Source organism: Taeniopygia guttata, chromosome 2, assembly GCF_048771995.1.
Source record: "Taeniopygia guttata chromosome 2, bTaeGut7.mat, whole genome shotgun sequence".
In the NCBI taxonomy this organism is placed as follows: Eukaryota; Metazoa; Chordata; class Aves; order Passeriformes; family Estrildidae; genus Taeniopygia; species Taeniopygia guttata.
In genome coordinates this window covers 32,599,601-32,621,381 of record NC_133026.1, presented here as the reverse complement: position 1 = coordinate 32,621,381, position 21,781 = coordinate 32,599,601, and the positions used below count along the sequence as shown (strand labels likewise).

Sequence of the window (21,781 nt, the reverse complement as noted above, 5' to 3'; positions counted from 1 at the left end):
AAATCCACACCTTTGCAATGCAGGAGGTCAGCAGCCTTTCAAGGAGTATGTGCTACCTGCAGAGGCCAGCAGGCTCTGCCTTGCTGCCAGTCCCCTGCAATTACCTCCTTCTAGCTGCTCTTTGTCCACTGGCCCATTCCAGCGTGGGCCCAGGAGATCAATTCCCTTTGTGCTGCAGTGCTCAAAAAATCAGGTGCTCAGATTCAGCAATGGCAACATTCCCAGGATGGCTGAAGAGCCCCCAAGGTCTCCCTGTGCGTGGAATGGGGATTTGGCACATTTGTGAACATGAAGATAAACAAGACTAACTGAAAAGCTGCTTTTATGTAGGTAGAGCACCAAAATCCACATATAAAAGGCAGATTCGAAAACTGGTTCTTGATACATTATGTAGCTCAAATGCAGACTATGACCAAAAAAAAAAAAAAAAAAAAATCAGGAAAAAAGCCAATTACATTTTTTCAATATTAAATCTTTATTATATACAAAAATATTTTGTTGGGAATTAACAGAATTTCATCATTTGTACATTAACATTTTTATGTTTGGCTGTGTTTATTGTGAAAATACTAGCTGTGAAAAAGACAAGGTGGGGGGGGTCTTAGAAAACAAGCCACAATTTAAAAACATCCCATATAGTAGCTGACTTTATCAGTATGAAGTCACAATGCTAACAAGTCCCATATCCTAGGCCTGCTCTACAGTACTGTATTCAAACAATTAGGTACTAAATAATTTCCAGGTTTATATTAAAAAATTCAGCTAATGGTTAAGATTTTTCTTGTAGGAAGTTTTCAGCTAAAGAAACTATTTTTTACAGGAGAGCAGTTTTTAAAGTTTTACAAATTCAAATCGAGGTTAATTTAATATACTGTAGAAATAAAAAAAACACAAAACAGAAAACCATGAGAGCTTCCAACTGGCAAAACCGGTTGTGCGAAGCAAGGTAAGGAAACACCTGGTGACTGAGTTCTAATACATATTTAAAGCCAAACACAGCCAAGATCCTACAGTTCTTAGCCCGGTGTGGGGTCGGAGAGCAGCAAACTTTCTTGTTTTAAACCCCACAGAAGCAGTTCCCCTCCCTACACCACAGTGCACAAATGTTACACATGGGCAACATATGGAGGGTGGGGAAGAGATGCTTAACATGCATTTTCCTAGGGGGAAACAATTATTTCAACAGTTAATCACACATAATTGTGTACACCACCTAAACCAACAAAAATCAGTCAAAACCTTTTTTTGCCTGTACAAAGCAGCACTGTTTGTTTTGCTTTATGCTGTGGATCATGGGAGAGGTCAGGTAACAGATTGGGTTTTTGGAAGAGGCTCTGCTGTATTCAGGTAAATGCTGGCTGCTTGTGGAGTAACCAACAGTTGGTTCAGCCACGGGAACAAACAAAATTGCATGGAAAAGCATTAGCATGGAGTTAGTGACATAAAAAGGAAAAGGCTAAATGGGAGAAAGTGTTTCCAGGACTACTTTAACTGTTACCTGACCACCGTCCTAGCAGCAAAAGGAACTCCATACCCAATGAGCATAAGTAATACTTCCAAATAGCAAGAAAAAAATTAATTCATTTCAGGTGTTGTTTATTCTATAAAATATAAATATTGTTGAACCCCTGCTGAATTAATTCCATTTGTAGGTGAAGCTACATAAAAGCCTTCACCGAGCTGGAGTTTATTTTTAGGCCTGTAAATCCCAGCTGCAGTACCAGCAAACGAACTGAGAATTCAGCAGTTGACAATGTAACCATGGAATAGTATCCCACTGCAGAGAATTCAGGTAATTTAGTAGACACTGCCTGAATTATTTGCAGCATTTACCCCAAAGTTTTATTCATATATATATGTGTTTGTGTGTGTGGGTGCAAGCACACTTTTACTATGATTACAAGCTAAAGCTGCCTGTAAAATAACCAAAACTGATATTTTACAAGTGTTTTCTATTTTTATTTTTAGGATCTGTCTTGAGCCTAAAACCAGTAAGTTATAAAAGTCCTACATACTGATGTTCTTGTTAACTACTATTTCCTCTATAAGACACAAGTTGAGAATCCCAGACAATTCCCATCAGCAAGCCTGTAAAACAGATGTGAAAACTAAGAAGTACAGGCCAAAAAAGAAGAAACCAAGGGAAAAAAAAAAAGGGGCAGGCCTTCACTTCAGCACTGTCAGTCACAACAGTCCACCAGAGAAAGTAAATTAAAGTACCCTTAAGGTTAGAAAGCCTTTCAGTGGCCCCAGGAGAGGTTTTTATTGCAGGGAGAGGAGGGTGCTGGGAGCTGAGGGGTATTTAAGGCAAGAGGCCCAGCAGACTACGAGTCTTTGCTCCAGTACCCACCACACAGACACCAATAAAATGATCTCACCACTTCTACAAAAGTAGCATCATGAAGTTTGGCAATAACCATGTGGTACTTGAACTCTTTGGAATTTGGGTGAGGCAGGGAACCCCACATGAAGCAAACAGCCTGTACAGATGTGCATGACACGCGACAGAGCCTCAGCTGTTGGTTATCTGAGAGCTGCACCCACAGGCACAATGGGCAGCGGGGCAGCTGCTGCAGGAGGCACTGTCCATGCACTGGGACACGGCCTCAAGGTTCAGTGTGAGCAGAGAAGCAACCTACGGGAAGCCTGGACGGGAAACCATGGGATGGGTGAAGGGAGTTTATGTTCACAATATTGGCTCATGTAAGAACCCAGTTCCTGATCTCTGCAGTGCTCTGCTTGATCACTCTCCACTGGTCCTTAAGCATAGCAGAGGCCAACTGGGCTCAAGGGGGTACCTAACCAGGGGTTTTCTGTGTTTCAAAGAGAAAGAAGTTTCCTATTTCTTAGCTGAATAACCCTCTTCAATAAACAAAACCAAACCCAGGTGACTTCCTGCGCACAGAGCTGCAGGCAATTTGTAAGCAAGTCACTTAGGTATGATTTTAGAAGATGCAGTGAGTAGAGAGGATGAGGGAAAAATGTCACAATTTGAGCTCAGCCAAGATGTGACAGTTTATAAAAACACAAATCAAAAGCCATGAGCTGATCTGCCATCCTGCTCCACAAAGCTTTTGTACGACTAAGTACACAGAGCTGCCCTGAGCCAAGAACACGGCACAAGTCACAGATACTGCGTTGGTTATAAACTTGATTTTCCTTGCCTACAAAGATCTGTGATTCTGCTCCATGTTTACCTTCGTTGCAAGGTTTGCAGAACATTTTGAAAGACCTTTATAAATCTATGTAAGATGATGTATTCCATTATAATTATCCAACTAAACTTGGACTGCATCTTTTCAGATGATGCAGAACTAAAGCGGACCTGCTATAACAAGTAGAGACAGCAAGGTCATCACCTGGGTACACAATGCACCACAGTATTTACAGGAGAGTTAAGATTGGTGCACACTTAAGTGAATTTTTGGTGAACTCAGGGAAATAACTTACAGGTCTTGGCATACTGACTGTACTTCTATGTATAACTTTTCATTCACAGGGCAACTACAGTGTTTCTTCTATATGTCTCTATATGTACAGAATTTTACAGCACCTCATGCACTGTCCAAAACAGATAGAAATTACAGATAAATATAGATTTTTTTTTTTTTGTAGATTGAAATATCTGTATATTTAGAAAAATATACATTAGTAAACACAATAAACCAGGTAGAGAAGTGTACCAGTTCTAAAGTCTCACATGCAGGTAACATTTCTGGATTAAGTCGTGGTAGCTTAGTAATGTGATAGCCAACATGAGCAATTTTTGTTTTACCATCCACATACATATACACAGACAACTATTTGATAATTTACTTTTCTAAACTACTTAAATATTTATCTTGTGATACATACCACATATCTTAAACATTTAGCAGCATCTTCACCTCGCTCAGACACACCTATTGTACTCTTTAGCAGTCAATGAAAAGTTTTCCTCTTAGTATCTGGAAAATGAATGTTTAGTACAGAATGAGATAACGTGAAATCCCAGTTATTTTAACTCCTCCAAAATACTCTGAACAGGATTTTTATGAAATGCTTTCACTTGCTCAAAATAGTGGCCACAATGTACAGGCTGATGTCCAACAGCTGATGCAGCACACCCTGGCAGGTAGGGACCGTCCCTGCTGTGACTGTGAAACACCAGCATTTCAAGAACCTCCAAGAACATTCTTTTTAAAACATTGTAACTGTTATTCTCATTCCAGTCATTCTACCAGGTGGGGACAAACTAAGCAGAGTATCTGATGAAAGAAAATCTGACTGTGCCAAAACCCAAACCTACCACAAAGAAACAAACCAACCTCTCTCCCCCTCTCACCATTAAACAATCCAATGTGAACACTCAAGATTTAACAAACAGATGCAAGGGGTATGGTGTTTGGGTTTGGGTTGTTTTCCCCCCCTCAACCTGGCATACAGGCAACCAAATCAGACCTGCAGATACTTCCACATGATCACTGTGCCAACCTAAGCAAGTCTCCTTCTATTACTGCTTCAGAACTGCACTGCAGAATTGCTCATTGCTGTCTACACCACCACCGCCCAGAACTCTGCCACGACACTCTACCTCCTGATTTAAACCAACAGTGTGAACCCGTAGCAAACATTAAAATTTTAGGCTTTAGCAAATATGTGACTATTCTGGAGACTGCTAACTAGGGAGACTCTCTTGACAGTGTTCTCTCTGGGATGGAAACAGAACGAGCAGAGAGAACCTGACTAAACCTTGGTGGCTGTGTTTCACGTGTTCGGGCCAGTAAATTTACAGAAAAAAAGATGAAAATAAGTAATGTTTGCAATGTGAAGTACTGGGGTGTGTAAACTGAAGAATCTCATTCCATTCACTGGGGAAGAGTGAACTCAGCCCACTTTTGGCATCAGAAGATAAGAGTATATTTCGAACTCATAATGAAAAGGCATCTTATCTGTCCAGACAGCGCATCTTATTTACAGCATAAGGAGGTCTTCAATGACACAGTACACAAACACAGTTCAGTCATGTTCAGCACAGAGTGCCAAAAGCAAACCACTGAAATAGCCAAGCAACAGCCCTGCTATCATTTGCTGCTACATACAACACCCCGTCCACTTCTCAAAGCAGCCTCTGAGCAATAGGATCACAGAACGTGTCTCCTGGGAAAGACGACTACAAGTCCCATGCTGGTGCCACAATTGAGAGCTCTGCCAAACTTAAACAAAACCCTAGAAAACACATCCTGGAAAGCATAACAATAAAAAAGCAATGGTACAAATTTTCCTTAGAGAATTTCATATTCCCTCTGAAAAACATTTTGAAATCTCAGTATTAAGAGCCAAGAGGATCTCCTATGCTACACACAAGTTTAACATTTCTAACATTTTCCACACACACTGGGATTTCAAGTCTCCCCTGTCCCTCTTCCCCCACAACAACCAACTTCACAGGCTGTGTAAAAACCATCTATTGCATAGGGGTGTTATGAGTTTTTTTCAAACAGTTTTCCTCTACTGCATCCATTCATTTTTTTCTTTTCCTTGTGCACATAAAAGTCTTTTGAGAGCCACAGGAAGCAATGCTGTTTTACAGTGTCTAAGCCTGTCTTCCTCCAGAAATAGTTCTGAGGAAGATGCCTTTTGATAGCATTCTGGGTCACACTTGGGTGTTGAAAAGGAATCCAGAAGCCAGGTGCCTGTCACCAGATGGAAGAGGAATTGAACAGATGACTTCAGCTTAGACACCTAACCCAGTATGTGATGGTGAATGTGACTATATACAACAGCTGACAGTGTCATATAAAACATGGTCACAAAAAGAGCTCATCTGAGCAACAAGCTGTATTTTCCTTCTGTTCTCACTAAGCAGAAATTTACATCAGCTTAAGTTTTGATCAACGAACCTGAACCTAACACAAATTATATAAATGAGTGTACTGAGGGGAGAATTGTCACTAAAAAGGAAATACACTGTAAATGAAAAAAACCTATAAACAACATTGGTTTTTAAGCAGTAAGCTTCAAATTCACAAGCTAATGAAAAATGCAATTTAAAACAATGTAAGAAAAAGCACAGAAATGCCATTACACAACACTCAAAATACAGCAGTTGATCACACATAAATATTTAAAAGATAATTTGGAACCCAGCTAGACATCACAGGAAATGAAGCCACAGATCACTGTACAAATACAGAACAATGTCCTAAGAAAAGAAAATGCCTTTTAATTTTTTTCTCTTTTTTTAAGCAATGTGTTTTCACAAGCGTGAATAAATAGTCCTAAACATTAAGTGTCACCTACAAGGCTCCACATTATCAGGTTCTCTCTCAAACTACTTCACCATTTTTCAAATTGCACTGAATTACCTTGCGTATGACTTTCTAATGTCAGTACCTCAGCTGTAATGGGCTAACAGGTTGGCTCCCAAGAAAGCGTAATAAGCAGCTTGCAAGGTATTGCTCTATGTTATTTTAGGAGACAGATATAAGGGAATCTACACAAAAGTTATCTAAATCAAGAGATACCAAAAGCTTCTGAAACATCAGGAATGCACCAACATTAAGCTGAAAGCAGCTGGAGCAATGGACCTGTGTTTTTGTTACTGCTTTTAATATTTAAAATTCTGCTCCCAAGAAATTATTATTTTTTAAGGAAAAAAAAACTCAAAGAAATTAGTGTTCTTTCCTAATAAGAGCTAGAGACTTTTGATCAGTTAAACACTAACATTAACAAATTTTACAAAAATTGTTTCAAGTATCCTTTTTTTAATCACAGTGAAAATGTAAGACCAAGATGTAAATGTTGAAGTGAATGAAAGTTTCTTAGATGAAAAAGGCAAAGATACTAAATCAAAACATAGAAAAATGCTTAAACGCATTTCCTTCATGTGATATGAATAGAAAGGTTATCTGTAAAAAGTTAGAAAAATTAAAATAAATTACATATTTAAGTACACTTTCTCTTCAACATTTTTATAAAAATTCAGAACAGTGTACTTTTGAATATACACAGAGTAAAAATGCACAGGTGCTGTAGGTTATCACCAGTATCTACACATCACATTTGCTGCTGTTGACTTTATTTGTTACGTAAGCTCCTGTTGGACCAGCTCAGTAGACCCAGCTGATGGGGACCCACTGGGGCTCCAGCCTCAGTCTCTCGATGGCCGTCTGCAGCTTCTCGAAGGCTTTGTCCAGGTTGTCATTTACAATGGTCAGGTCAAAGTAGTGGTTGTAGGCTCGCTGGATCCGGGCACTCTCATCCACTGTTTTTTTCAGATCAGTGTCCTGTGCAAGAGATTTTTAAGGATTAGTGAATCTAAATCTTACTAAAGATTTAAAGATAAGACCTGGCAAATCCTTATAGATGCAGAAGAAGATTCCTTCAGTACATACTGCAACTGACTATTTAAAGCTATACCGCACACATTTTAAAAATCAGGAAAGTTTTCACTTATAGTAAATTCACACAGAAATTGAGCTAAAATACATTGAAAGAGCTGAAAAAAAGTTATGAGCCGTGTCAATAATGTTAAATATGGCAAGCAAATGTTTGCCAATCTTGCAATTTTGAAGAGAATCAATAGAAGCATGTGAACTTGAGCTAGTGTGCACAGTGAGCAGTTTAATCACTTTGTATGGGCAACTGATGATCCTACCAGAATAAAATTAATGCTTTAGGAATGACTGAGTCAATAAGTTTTGTAAATACATTTCTGCCCCTTTTATTTCCACAGAAGACACCAAAAATCCAAGATTTTAAATTAGTATGAAATGAAAGAATTTCTAGCAGAATGAAGCTCTAGAATACCTTATGGCCTCTTAGAGACAACATTTCAGTCTAGCTCACCTGACACCAGTCCCTCATTTGTAAACTACTGCTACATTACTGTAGTCTTGACAGGAGCTGCAAAATATGCAGGAAAATTATATTCCTACATTATGAAGCCTTTATAAAGTGCCTCTGAGCACATTTTCGTGTTTTGCTAGTCCTACATTCTTTAAAAATTCCTCTCAATTTTTGCACAACAGCAATTTTTTTTGTAAGTAATTATGAGATTTGTCCCCCTTTACAGTATTTATTCCAATATTTTCAAGTCTTGATACAACTGTCAATATAAAAGCCAAAATGAAAAACTAAGTTTGTCAATAGCCTTTCTTTCACAGTGAATGAAGGAGATGAGTAAATATATGGCCATGAGAGCCAGACTTTTTGTAATGGAATGGGTTAGGATGCCAGAAATAATACAGCCAGGTCCACTAACAAGCAAACTGTAATTCTTTAAATGACATTTGTTTTTCATTTATTCAAGAAGCACAAGAATATGAAATAGTAAATCATACTCCATATACATGTGCAGGAATGGGATGCAGAATCCGTAAAGACACGTAGATGCATATTTGAAATTTAATGAACCTCTTTATTATTCATAAGAAGTAATACAGAGGAAAAGATGTCCCTTAGGGAATCAAATATTAGGAAGTACAAGAAATTATTTTTATACTTCTCTGGACAGTTTTAACCTGGCTTTCTTGTAGATGCACCATAAAATTCAGAGTTCATTTGGGGTAGGAAAGAGGGATGACTGAGCATCCACCGAGATAGCAGAATGCATAATAACCAGAACCTATGACCAAAAATTACACACTCATTTAGTGAAAATACTAACCCATCCCCACCTCCCCCCCCCTCATTTTATAGCTTTAAATGCCCTGTCAGCATTTATTCAAGATATTCCTATGAAGCTGCAGTGCTATCATTATGAGCCATCAGCAAAACACAGCTTTTCTCTGCTGGGGAAATTGAACTGATCAATCTGGCCATTTTTTCTTTGCTCCTGAAGCTGGAAAGTTCATGTCCACACAGAGTATTTATACTCTGCTGCACTGGAGGAATCATCGTATTTCCCTCTGCTACACATCTTGTCTAAGAAAAGGTGGGAAGATCTAATGAACAAAACATGCCACTTCACTTTATATTACAAATCCAAGGAACTTCAGGGGAAGTTGTTCAACACTTCTTATTCTGGCAGCTGTCAGCCACTCTCAGTGCAGCACATGCAGCAGTGAAAAGAAGGACTACCTGCATTCTTGGGGTTTCTATTGTGTTTTGGTTTGGGTTTTTTTCTTTTTTTTTTTTCTTTTCTTTTTTTTTTTTTTGTTGGTTAGCAAGGTTTTGTTTTTTCCATTTTTGACACAAGCTGCAATATCTTTCCCAAGAACTACAGATTCCATTTTTAAAGCACACACGTATTATGAAGACAACAGGAACAAAAATTTGGGTGGGGAGGGAGACAGGAAAGTCAAGGAAAGACATCTGCATAAAAGAACAACTGCCACCATGAAATATCTACCATTTGCGGCAAATAATCAAAGGTGACAGTTCCCAAAGTATATAATTCAAGTAATTTTTGTAATTAACACTTCTCTGTAAGAAGTTTATTTTTAAGAAAGAAGCAGTCTTTCTTATACATAATATCTGATTAACTTCTACTATGTAATCAGCAAGTCTTGCCTAACTTTTCTTAGAGATATTTGTCTCAGAACAAATTCCACCTAAAATGAATGGCAAGTTTTTAAAAAAATCTAAGAACATCCTGTTCAAAGAAAACTAAATAAGAAATGATCTGCTTACAGTGAGAAGTTTGGTTGTAATTCCAGCATCTACCACAGCCTTGTGCATAGCTCGCAAAGTCTCCAACTCTGGAGCAGCAATAAACACCACATAGGGCATGAATTCTGAGGTCCTCAGTATTTTGAGAGCCTAGAAGCAAAGAAAAAGAAAAAAAAAAACACCAAAGTTTGAAAATTACTCACCACATCTCCGTGTAACTTAAGGGACACCACAAAACTCATCTGTTCTGATGGGCAGCAATATATAAGTGAAGATTCTTATTTCTATTTTGGAAATTCCTACACTGCCTTTTGAAATGCTCAGCATCATTCTTTCCTTGGCTAAAAAGATTATTTATTACTCTGCAAGACTCTTCTTTCATGCACAACTTAAGTTGGGTTTTTTGCATCATTCTAACCCATTCCAAGTAAGTGCCACAAACACAAGAATCCAGTTGATAATTGTAACCTTCAGACCAGATAAAAAGCCTTCAAATTTGCAGGCATCTCGCTTCACCTCTTCAACATTATAATCTCACACTTGTTATAATAACATTATAAATCGTATACCTGTGGATTTACGTCCAAGATGCAGGTCCTTCCTGTCTGAACAACTTCAAGGATGGAATCAATTTTGGTGCCATAAAGATTTCCTTCATATTCCCCATGCTCTAAATATCTGCCAGCTTTAATATCTGTCTCCATTTCAGCACGTGACACAAATCTGTATGCTTGCCCATCTTTTTCATCATCCCTTGGCTTTCGTGAAGTAACTAAACAAAAAATTAAAAATATAAATTGAATGTTTTCATTTTATTTTTGGAATAGAAATATGAGACTGGACTTCCTATAAGTTAGGAAGATGATAATACACAGTGTTATACAGTTGTATTTGCTTCATGTACAGGTTTATTCATCATTCTAGATAAATTTTAAAACTGAGCACAGCCCCCCCCTCCTGTTCCCTTTATATTACTTCCTATATGTTGCTTACCCACCCATTTGCCTGTTTCCTTTGTCTTACTCCTTCACACCATATACAATACTCATTAATGTCATCTTTTTAATTATTCACTTAATAAAATATTTGAGTGACTTGGAAATCAAATGCCAAATGTACTTCTGAAAATAGCTGAGCACAACAAGATCTGCCCCATCCCACCCCAAAACCTTTGCTGTCTGTATTTGCCCTGTTGTTCAGGGTAGAATTACCTGAGCTAGCTATAAAGAAAGTTAGCTTAAATATCAGAAGCAGCCCAGCCACTGTAGCAGAATCTTAGTGGAGGCCAGCTAATGCTGCTTTCCAGGACAAGTTCCCTTTTAAAGCAAGGTAAATTTCCTGTAGAAATTGAGTAAATCGTTACCAACTGTCTTGGGTACTGGCTACACTGTCTAGTACAGACATTACTTAAGGAAAAAAGTAAAAATAAAATTTAAAAAAAGTAAATGGGAATATAACATCATATTATTATCAACTTTGTTACCCTATTGCCCTATTAACTACCTTCTACTTATATTTAATTAGATTTGAACTCTAGAACATATTAACCTAACAGTCAATGCATTCCTTTGGTAATACTTCTATCATCACTTGGTGCAACTTGTTGAGATAAGTGGAAAGCAATCTTTCCCTTCCAGTAATTCCTATCCACTTCAATCTTATAGAAAACACAAGTGCCAGGAAAAATGACCATCTGAAGCTGTTAAGAATAAATATATTACTAGAACATCTAGTTTTAGTCAAGATTCTATGGAAAGATTAAAAGTATAGTGGTTAATACAATACACTAAAAAGAAACATATATCAGTTTGCAATTAATTTTGGAGAGTAAGCTTTAACGTTTTACAGCTAGGAGATGATTTAACAGTTCAGTTTTCCACACTGAAGAAAAACCGCAGCACCACGTGCTGGATTAGAACATGCTTCTCCAAGAACATGCAACACCAAGAACATGCTTCTCCCCATAGCACAGTGGATCAATTCCACCCATTTCCCACCTCCCAAAACACATTATACGCAAATCTGTTTATGAATAACCTGGAGAATTTTCTTCTAATCAAACACTAACTACATATACCGATTATCCCACTTAAAATCTGAAGTAGAGAAAAGGTTCTATATACAATAAACTGGGTATTCCATGTGCATGATTAGACTATTAGATTAGATTCCTAGATTAGATTAGGAAAAGTTTACTTTTATGCCTCTGAAGAATGTTCAACAACTATGTTGCATTACTCACATATATTCAAACATCTATACAGCATTTTAGAGACATAAGTAATTCTGGTGGCTTTTTTGAAATACAGTAAGAATTTTACAAGCAATAAAAAGCCTCTTACTGTAAAATAATGGAATTTCCAAAAAAAGATTTCTTTTAAAAAGTAATATTGAGAAGTCAACCTTGTTATCAGGTCCACAAACCAATTCTAAGTGCCCTGGCGAATCTTGATGGTAGAGATTCAACTAATGAGAGAGACTGGTTCTCTCATCTTGCACAATTAATCTTTCAGACCTGTCCCTCCTCCTATTATTATCAGATCTATTTCTTGCCCACTGGAAACAGAAGGGAACAGACTGTTTTTGAAATTCTGAAAAGCACATGGCAGGAGAATAACAATGTAGCTAAAGTGGGCTTCTCTGGTCAGCAGCCAATCAGTAAGGAGGAGTTAAAAAAAAAAAGGTTAATGAGCAGGTTAATGAGCAAAGTATTTGGAAGAAAGGCAGGAAAACATGCTTCAGCTAAAAGAAGATTTTTTTTCCTGCTATTTATAGGAGGAAAAAATGAAAGATCATGTGCTTAAGACTAGATATATTAAAATAGTGGACAGTTATACAAATCTTGGAGATCACAAACACTTACTTCAGTTTTATTGGAAGTTTGCTGCTTTTCTCCACATTTCTAAACTAAAGCAACAATTTATAATGCCCAGTCCACAAGTGGAAAACCAAAAGGCAGATGTGAGAAATTCCACTGGCAGTTCATTACAGAAGGCTACTGGGAAGTTATGGAATCACCTCAGTAATGGATGGTTCCTGACACTGAGGAAATCCAGACTGAAATACTGCACAGACAAAAACTGGTTTTCTGCAGCATCAGTAACATTTAAGTGCTAGTTACAAATGTTTTCATGGTCATATGTTAGGTCAGTTTTCTGAAAACAGGAAGAGCCTTTTGTTTTCTCACTCTATACAATTTTTATGCTCTGACAAAATCACTCCTACATTGAATCACTAGGATAAACATCACACACTTTCCAGTTAATCCAAGTATGATATTACAATAGGAATGCTGATAACTTACATGGCACTGTAGTTCCAAATCTAGTAGGATTCAGCACAATAAACCTGTTCTTCAAACTCCTTCGCCCCACTCCTTGGGCTCCAATCAAGACCAGGGTTTTCCTCTGAAAAGGAGGCATTTTGGCTACTTCCTCATATATCTGGATTTCATGGCGATCAAATTCTACATTGAGAAATTTACAAAAAACTTTAATACACACTCAGGGCTGAAGAAAAAAAAATTAAGTAGTCCCGCTATTTATCAACAGACCCTATGTGAATATAAACAGAACTCAGAGGTCAGTAACAGGGCAGATACAAGACTTCTAGCTTTAAATTGGTTTAAATAAATAAATAAAATAATTATTCCTCATGGACAGCAGAAGGTCAGGTTCTCTCTCTTACTTCCAAGGAGAAAGTCTGTGTTTGATCAGAAAGGGAAAACTGTGACTAACAATTAGTGAACTTAGAATCAAGGGATGGTTGAGGTTGGAAGGTACCTCTGAAAGGCATCTGGTGCACCCCAATGGCCAGGACCACATTCAGACACTTGTTGAGTATCTCCAAGGAGGACAACTCCCCAGCCTCTGTGGACAACCTGTGCCAGTGCTCAGTCACCCTCAGAGTGGAAAAGGCGTTTTCTGATGTTCAGAGCCTGTGTTGCTTGTTGGCTCTTGCCCTATCACTGGGCTACTCTACAAAAAGCCCACCCAGCTCCATCCTCTTTCCACCCTCCTTTCAGGTATTTATACACATTGGTGAGACCTGCCCTGAGTCTCCTCTTCTCCAGACTGAACATTCCCAGCAGTCTCAACTTTTTCTCATGGGTGAGATGCTCCAGTCCCTTCAACACCTTTCTATGTCCACATCTCTCCTGCACTGGGGAGATGCCCAGTACTCTTAGGTGTGGCCTCACCAATACTGAACAGAAGTGAAAAATCATATCCCCTCAGCCCACTGGCAACAAACATTTTTTTCCTTAACACCCAGTTTTTCCCTGATTTCCACCCACCAAATGATGTGGTCAGCACAGCCACATCTGCACTTGTCACTATTGCTTTTAAACCATAAAAACTATCTGATCTATCAAACTTAAAATCAAATATTTTACTGCAAATCTTTAGCTTTGGATACACTACAATCTGCAAGTTTTGACACCTAAAGAACTTTGACTTTAATGTAATATAAGGAGATACCTGCATTTCTTGTAGTGAGATACATCATCTTTTTCTTTTTTTTGCTGCTTATTGTTCCACAGAAAGGCCCTAAAAATAAAAAATCTAGATGAACTCAAAATTTCTGTTAATTTCCAAATCTTATTTGCATGAATATAAGAAATTTTTTTATAAAGACTATTCTAGAATTGTATATATCCTAGGGCAAGAAATTGTATCTATTTACAAACCCATCAAATGGTACAGAAAGAACACAGAGAAAAAAATATTTTTCTAGAAAACAAAACAGCTGAAAATTCATGTTTAGCTTATTAACTTTTAGTGCATACTATACAAAAATTTTGTTTTTTAAAGTGCACACTGCCTGTCACACTTTATTCAGCTTTCAACACCAGGAAGCAAGACTGCTACATGTCTCTTTGAACACTAAACAGAGACTTCACCCTTTGTTCTTCAGCAAAAGCCAAAATATAAAATTCAGCACTTCACAATAATCTGTGTAATCTCACATAGAAGTTTTTCTATTATTTATGAAGGCAGGAAAAGCAAAACAAATGGAGTCAGAGCAAAATCTACTCCTGAAATTCACTAAATCTCACCTGAGTTGTCCCAGTCCCTCCTAACAAAAGCCTTTCTCTTCTCTTCCAGGAACTGGCTAGGAATTAGACCTGCACTTCCTCCTTCTTTGACATGACTAGCCTGGGGGGAAAAAAAAACCAAATAAATGATTATATTTAACTTGCAAGAAGCATTTTTCTCATCAACATGGTGTCGACTGGCTTCCTCACTGCCAGTTTCTCAATGGTGAGTGTTGATACATTTACTACTGAGACTTAAAAATTCAGAGTCAGATGTAAATATTAAAATTCTCCTTGACAGGAATAGTGTCTTGCTACTGAGTATTAAAATTCACAAAACTTAAGTAAAATATATGCAAGTGCCATTACTGGTTCCCATTACATTAGTAAGCTCCTCTAGCCATAAAACTTTGGCATAAAATTATCAAGTGGAATTCTCTGGCTCCAGACACTGGAGTCTCAGGTGACAAAACTCACGATTTTCTAGTATACAGTATACTTATTTTGTATTCTTGAGCTGCTCCAAACAGGTTTCAGTGCAGTTTATTAACTGTCATTTCTCAGGGAGTGCCAGTAACACATCCCTAATCATGCCTTCAACCTTTTTGCACTAAGCAACTACAGATTTAGAATCTTAGTAACTAAAGCATTCCCAGTAATGAATTGGCTAAAATTCTCTATAAAATAATTTCATGGCAAGCTCAATTCTCAACAAGCTTAACACACACAAAGACAGTTATGAAGTGTTTAATTCTACTTAAATCTTTTTCTTGCAATAAATCCTTCTTTTGCTAACAGGAGATACTTGCTTTTCAACTCGTATGCTTTTATCTATGATTAACTGATTTTTTTACAATATGAAGTTTTCATTAACAGTCTAGCATTTCTAGAAAGCATGAGGAAAAAACTAAACTTCTATGATCTGCATAGCAATACACTATACTGATTGAACACATTTCAATTTTGCCAGATTGAGTGTTGAAGATTTATTTCTCCTGGACTCCCACAAGTTACAACTGGAGAGTTTGAAAGGCAACACCAAAATCAGCATGGGAGCTAAATATCAAAATCCTCCACGGTTTTGGAGTGTCTATTTCTGAAACTAATTAAGTTGGCAGCAATAAATTTTCAGCCTTTCCTCACACTTTTTATTGTATTTCTTTCTGTCATTACTGTCACTGAGAAGCAACAAAATTCAGCAGCTGCTTAGGTATACTGTAATATTTTTGTTGCTTTTAAAGAAGTAATCTATCTTGCTCTCAGGTAGTGCCTGGCTCTCTTCTGCTTGTTACCTTGCAGGGTGAGCAATGTAGGGGTCAAAAGGGAAACTAATAATGCTATACTCTTTGCCAGTTTTGAGGATCTCCATTGAGAAAAGGGTCTTAAAGGTTCACTTGTCCCATTTTCAGAGGCACTGATAATGTTTAATTCGTTGCATGGTGTCTTGGAAAAAATAAACATAGCATAAGCACTGGATTACATTTCTACTGAAGGACTGAATGAGAAATACCACCTTAAACCAGGATGAACTGTTAATATTTGAAATAGTGCCAAACACTGTGACTATGAGCATGCATGATACACAGCTCACAGACACTGACCACCACTGTAGAAATAAAACACAGTCTCTCCAAACAGCTATTCTCACCCCCTTCAAGTACACAAGATTAATGTCTCTATCCACAACTCTGAGCACTCAGGAACGGGTCCACTTCTTCCACAGTTGCTGTTAGAGAAGGCTTACTACAGTTATAGTCAAACTAAGACACTTTTCTAGAAATAGTCCACCTTAAATTGATTTGGGAATGTCCAGGCTTATGATACAAGAACAAAGACAAATAAACACAACTAACAGCAACTAACAGAGTGTTACATATACAATTTAAAACATTCCTTTTCCTTTAGTATTTTAACTTCACATCTTTGTATTAGCTTGAGACTGGATTGCAGTGTAAGTATTTTTTTCATATATCTACTGTTAAATGGAACTTGATCTTAATTTAAAGAGTTTATTATTAAGGCAACTACTGATGCTTTTCAGTTTTTTATTTTGCTTATTTTAATCTTTTTACCAACCTGCCACCAATTTGGATCTTCTCGGTTTACAATCTGAAGAATTTCTCCTTTAGAAAATTTCAAACCTGCTTCTTTGCATGGGATGAGGTTGTCGTTATATGGATTATAATCAAAATGACACTTCACAAAAACCTGAAATGTGTAAAAAGTAACAAAGCTTAAGCATTATAAAATACATTCTAACTAATCTATGTGTCAAACTGAAGTAATGTCTTTACCTGCAGCATAAAAACCTTGACACAATCCAAGCTGCACTTGGTATGTATAATACAATCTAGGGGGAAAAAGTTATTCACCAACTGGGACAGAATAACCAATGGTGCAAACCTTGGCTGAAGTAGCTTCATGATAAAAATAAAAAAATCTGTTCAATTTAGACATGATATTACAAAATGCTCATTTTTGCATTTCAGCATATACAACTCAATAAGAATTCTGACTTTTAATTACTTAAAAATACAAAACAATTCTTGGAATGTGAGCACTGTATTTAAGGCTTGTAGAATATTAAGAATTATTTTTGCCATGAATTCAATGTTTTAAAAGTAACAGGAGATGCAGCTGCTTAAGACTTAAATTTGATGCAGGGGAAGAAAGAGTAGGTTGCATGACAGAGCTGAAAATATCGTTGACTCTCTTTGTACCAGGCTGCAGAGCAAAGGGAGCCCTGCCCCTGCCTCAGTAGAGCACATTCCCTCTGCCTCTACTCAGTGGAAGCACAGCCTGTTATAGTCACAGGCATTAAGACCCACTACCTGAAGGAACATCTTACAGGGTGTTTCAAAGGCACTGATTTAGCTAAAGAAGTCACTTCTGCCATGGAGAAATTGACAGCCTACAACAACAACAAAAGGATAAGGAACAGCCACCATCCAAGTTCCCACTGAAGTCAGCGAGTTCAAGCTCGTCTGTTGAATTAAATATCTTTCTGAAATCTATTAAACTGATTATTTTGACACTAGCCATGTTATAAACAAACACACACACACTTCACTGCATGAAGTGTGATTGTGGTCAGGTCATCAGAGGTGACTTAAGGTCAAAGAAACGTGCTTTATATATAGCATACAAATGCCTAACAATTTTAGACACTAATTCGAGTTTTTTAGGCAGGCATATTAGGTGTGAATAAACCCATTTCTAAAATGTAATTAAAGGTAAATACAGGTATCTATATTTTACTCTTCCTCCTAGCATTATTTTCACAAAATAATCAAAATATATCTAATCCAGAATCTTAGAGGATCTTACACAATAAAGTACTAAGCAGAAGTTCTTTCGACAGAATCATCAGAAATGTGCTACTGACCTGTTGAGGAATGACAGTGTCTCTGTAGCTGGGGAGAATTTTCAAAGTGACACTTCCACTGATGTTTTTCAGCAGTTCTTGCAATTCTTTTGGATTGTTTCCAACCTCGTGGCCATTCACCTCTTTAATAATGTCACCTACATGCAGAAGACCTTGCCGATCTATCATTCCTCCATGAAGAATTCGGGCTATTACCAGATCATTGTTCTCCACTCTGAACGTGACTCCCTGAAAGAGATACAGAACACCCAGCTTACCACTCTTTGAATTTCAGTTTCATTTTACCATTATCTCAAGCACAAATACACACAGGTGGGATATTCCACCCACTCCAATGAAAACAGATATTTATAGCCACTATAGTGTTAGAGCTCCTGATACAGAGAAGCATCAGGTGACACAGAAGGGCTTTCACACAAGGTTTTCATATGACTGAAAAATTGCTGTTGTTCTTGATTGCATGCAATCCTATCATCTCATATCAAAATGTTGTGCTACTCAGTTATGCCAGCAGTCATTCAGCCCAGTGGCTGCCTAATCACTATCCCATTTACTTCTCAGAGAGATGGGATGGAGTACATGAAAGTATCTTCCTATTTCAACCTCTCAATACTGAGCTTATCATCCATTAAATTACACAACAAAATGAAAAGAATAAAACATAATGCAAGAAATCAGGTACGTGCAAACATTTTCACTAGTACTTTAAAGACACGCTCACACTCAATTACTTACCAGCGGCTCTCCTGCTCTTTTGTGAATTCCAAGGATACGAATAGCATCTACTGGAACAACCTGGTTGTTCACTGAAGAATTATTGACTTCTGGGCTAGAAGGAGGGGAATCATAACATTTCGATGCCACAATATCATGTGCTTCCAAGAGTGACTGCAAAGGAACAGAAATGAAATATTTTTTAAAGTCATGAAATAACTGTGAAAGGATTTGGTGCTAAATAACCACTGAATCTGTCCTTTTGGGACCAGGTCATAATAGTCTTACTTCACATTAAATAAAATAACCACTGAATCTGTCCTTTTGGGACCAGATCATAATATTCTTATTTCACATGAACTAAAGCGAAAACAGACACATAAGTGCTTACATGAACTGATAAGCCTATTGCCTTGGCAAATATGCTATCTTGTAAATTAAAATGCTGCTTCTTAAGGAAATATAGGAGAAATGTAACTAAACTGGGGAGGAATGTGTGATGTTACAAGGGAAGAAGACAGAAAAAGGAGTACCTAAAATAGTCTTCCACCTAATGAGACAGTATCTGAGAAAATGGTTACAGTAAATGAACAACCCACTGCAAAAAAAATGAAGATAACTCATCATTAGATACTTGTTTTTAATGCAATAAAATTTTCCTCCACAGTAATTTGGATAATGACAAATATGCAAGGATTTCTAGCTATCTACAGAATGAGCGCTTCCTGCTTGCATAAAGCCAAGGCAGAATTCTAGTAACAAATGAATCCAATCTAACAGAGTTTACATTCTGGAAGACAGGAGCTCAGACCTTAGAGTCAATGGTGTTATCTCCAGTCCATACACATAAATACAAGGTAGAAGGAGGAGATCCAAATGAATATAATCATGTTTAGAAGACAATGTAATGTAGGCATGATTTTTTCATAAAAGGTATATCTTAGGATAAAGAAAAATGTATGACAATACATACAGGTAAACTAAGATCAAATGTGCATTAAGACAGTGGAGACTTTCAGACTTTCTTTCTGTCACCTACTAGTGTAAGGTGTCCCTGCCCGTGGTGAGGGATCTAAAACAAGATGATCTTTAAGGTCCCTTCCAACCCAAAGTATTCTGTGATTCTATGAGAGGAGAAGGGGCACTCAATAGCCATCATACCCAGTAGTCCGAGGTAAAAGCACCCTACAGCACAGGGAGTCACACTGACAGATACACAGAGAGAAGCAGCAAGCAGAAGAAATGCCTACTGGGCCTCCAACTACACAGCTTTGTTTCCAACAGTGACTGGTCAGATATGGTCTTAAGACAGGTCACTGACTGTGTCACAGAAGTAGCTAAAAAAAGAAGACACCATGGGACTATCACTGATACTGACGTGCACATGCCAGAGGAAGACAGCAAACTACCAGAAAGCACAGCAGGCGAGCAGGTAAGAGTAATGATTTGCTATGCAGTCTGCTCCATCCTTTTGTAAGCCACCTCTAAGCTAAAGGCTGTGCAACCACATTAGGTTAATGCTAAGCTCAGCATGCAAGCCCTCAAAGTGTCACAAACCTGAACAGTCATTTTAATCTGCCCATTACACGATGAGCCTGCTGATATTTCAACTTGAGGTTAGAAGGAAGTATTAATTCACCGATTTTGCCCCTTCCATTAAGACTGTAAAGACAGCTGCTTATTGTGGCTGCTCTGATACTGTGGACACAAACCAAATCAAATTAAATAGGAAAAACAATCATTTATTTAAATCAAGCAGCTGTCAGATGGTAGCAATTTCTAATTCTTCACTATCCAAGAGACATCCAATCCAGAAAACAGGAGAATAGATCTCTCTGCCAATGTTTGCAAGCAACATATTTTTGAATCTTTCTACATTTCCAGAAAGAAACGAATTTGCATCAGCTACACATTTTAACAGATTAGCACTCATAAAACCAGGTAGATACAGTGGCATAAAACTTCCAGTTTTCTTCTGGTCACATGCTAGAACAAATTGTATCTGAAGTTTCTGACCACAATCCACTATACTTCTCATAAAGCCTCATTCACCTGCATGGACAGGTCTCTACCCTTTAATGGTAATGCAATGTATAGATTATAATCTGATCCACGGTCCAAAAAGCCTACTAAAGTAACAATCTGTGTCACCCTTTTCAAATTAACATGCTCCATAAAATTCTTCAGTTCTTAAATCTGATCCCATTTCACATTCTGAACCTTTTTAACCATTCAGTTTTATGGATAAGCTTGAATTCACACAACTTCTACTTAACCATCTCTCAGTGAAAGGATCTTTTTCCTATTATTTACAGAGTGCCTGAGTCACAGAAGGACTATCAGGGACTGCCCACAACTCCAAAGTGGTTTCTTTAAGAAAAGTAGTTCATTGGTTTCCTGAAGGCACAGTTAACTTATTACTGTCCCACACCTAACTCTCAGTTCTGAAACTCAAGAATCTGTACCAGTTTTATGAGCCTGTTTCCAGCCAGCCAGGTCATGACCTACAGTCCTGAAGAACACTTCAGTACAGGCACCTGGCAACAGGGCCTTGCATCTGCAGCACTGCTGGACTACTTGTCAACATTTGATGTCACTAAGTTACTTTCTTATTTTGGGAAAGTGGCTGAGTGAACTGAGAAATATAGTTACATGAACTTCTCTTGTTTCTTTCTTGTGATATCCGAAAAAGTGATATCCTGTGCTCTTGCAACTCCAGAGCTGCACTGGAATCTGACCTTTCCATACTGGTGCTGGAACACTTATAAAACCACTGCCAAAGTCTGCAAAACAACATGGACTGATCAACAACCATAAAACAGTTCAAAGTTTCCTCCATACAAAGTTTCCTCCTGTAAACAGGATCAGCTGACTATCCAAGATTGGGTAGCTGTAGAAAGATTGTCATGAAAAAATGCCAATATTGTCAGAAAAAGGCATTTAGAAGAACTGCTACAAATCACAAGAGGTAACAAGATTGCTGAAGGCAACTTTTCATTAAAGTTCAAAAATTCAAGTTTGAATTTTTCATTAAAAAAAATTCTCAACACAGT

General features: G+C 37.6%; 1 protein-coding gene and 1 long non-coding RNA gene across 6 annotated transcripts in view; one reads left to right on the top strand and one right to left on the bottom strand.

Moving 5' to 3' along the window:
* Positions 1 to 451: 451 nt before the first annotated feature.
* Positions 452 to 21,781, bottom strand: part of PALS2 (protein associated with LIN7 2, MAGUK p55 family member) — a 59,564-nt gene continuing 38,234 nt past the window's right edge. For 4 of the 5 annotated variants that reach the window (XM_030264854.4, XM_030264855.4, XM_030264859.4 and 1 more), the window contains exons 4-12: positions 18,750 to 18,902; positions 18,015 to 18,242; positions 16,706 to 16,837; positions 14,651 to 14,750; positions 14,073 to 14,141; positions 12,899 to 13,060; positions 10,164 to 10,366; positions 9,616 to 9,744; positions 452 to 7,268 (exon numbers count right to left, since the gene is read on the bottom strand). In XM_030264854.4, coding sequence (XP_030120714.1) covers positions 7,092 to 7,268; positions 9,616 to 9,744; positions 10,164 to 10,366; positions 12,899 to 13,060; positions 14,073 to 14,141; positions 14,651 to 14,750; positions 16,706 to 16,837; positions 18,015 to 18,242; positions 18,750 to 18,902 — 1,353 coding nt within the window. In that variant the 3' untranslated portion in view covers positions 452 to 7,091. Of the gene's footprint in view, positions 7,269 to 9,615; positions 9,745 to 10,163; positions 10,367 to 12,898; positions 13,061 to 14,072; positions 14,142 to 14,650; positions 14,751 to 16,705; positions 16,838 to 18,014; positions 18,243 to 18,749; positions 18,903 to 20,285; positions 20,426 to 21,781 lie in introns of those variants that run through there. The other variant, XM_072925625.1, reaches the window with a different exon arrangement.
* LOC116807811 (uncharacterized) lies at positions 14,700 to 15,771 on the top strand. Its single transcript, XR_004366960.3, has 2 exons — positions 14,700 to 14,855; positions 15,600 to 15,771. It is a non-coding gene; the product is annotated as an uncharacterized lncRNA (long non-coding RNA).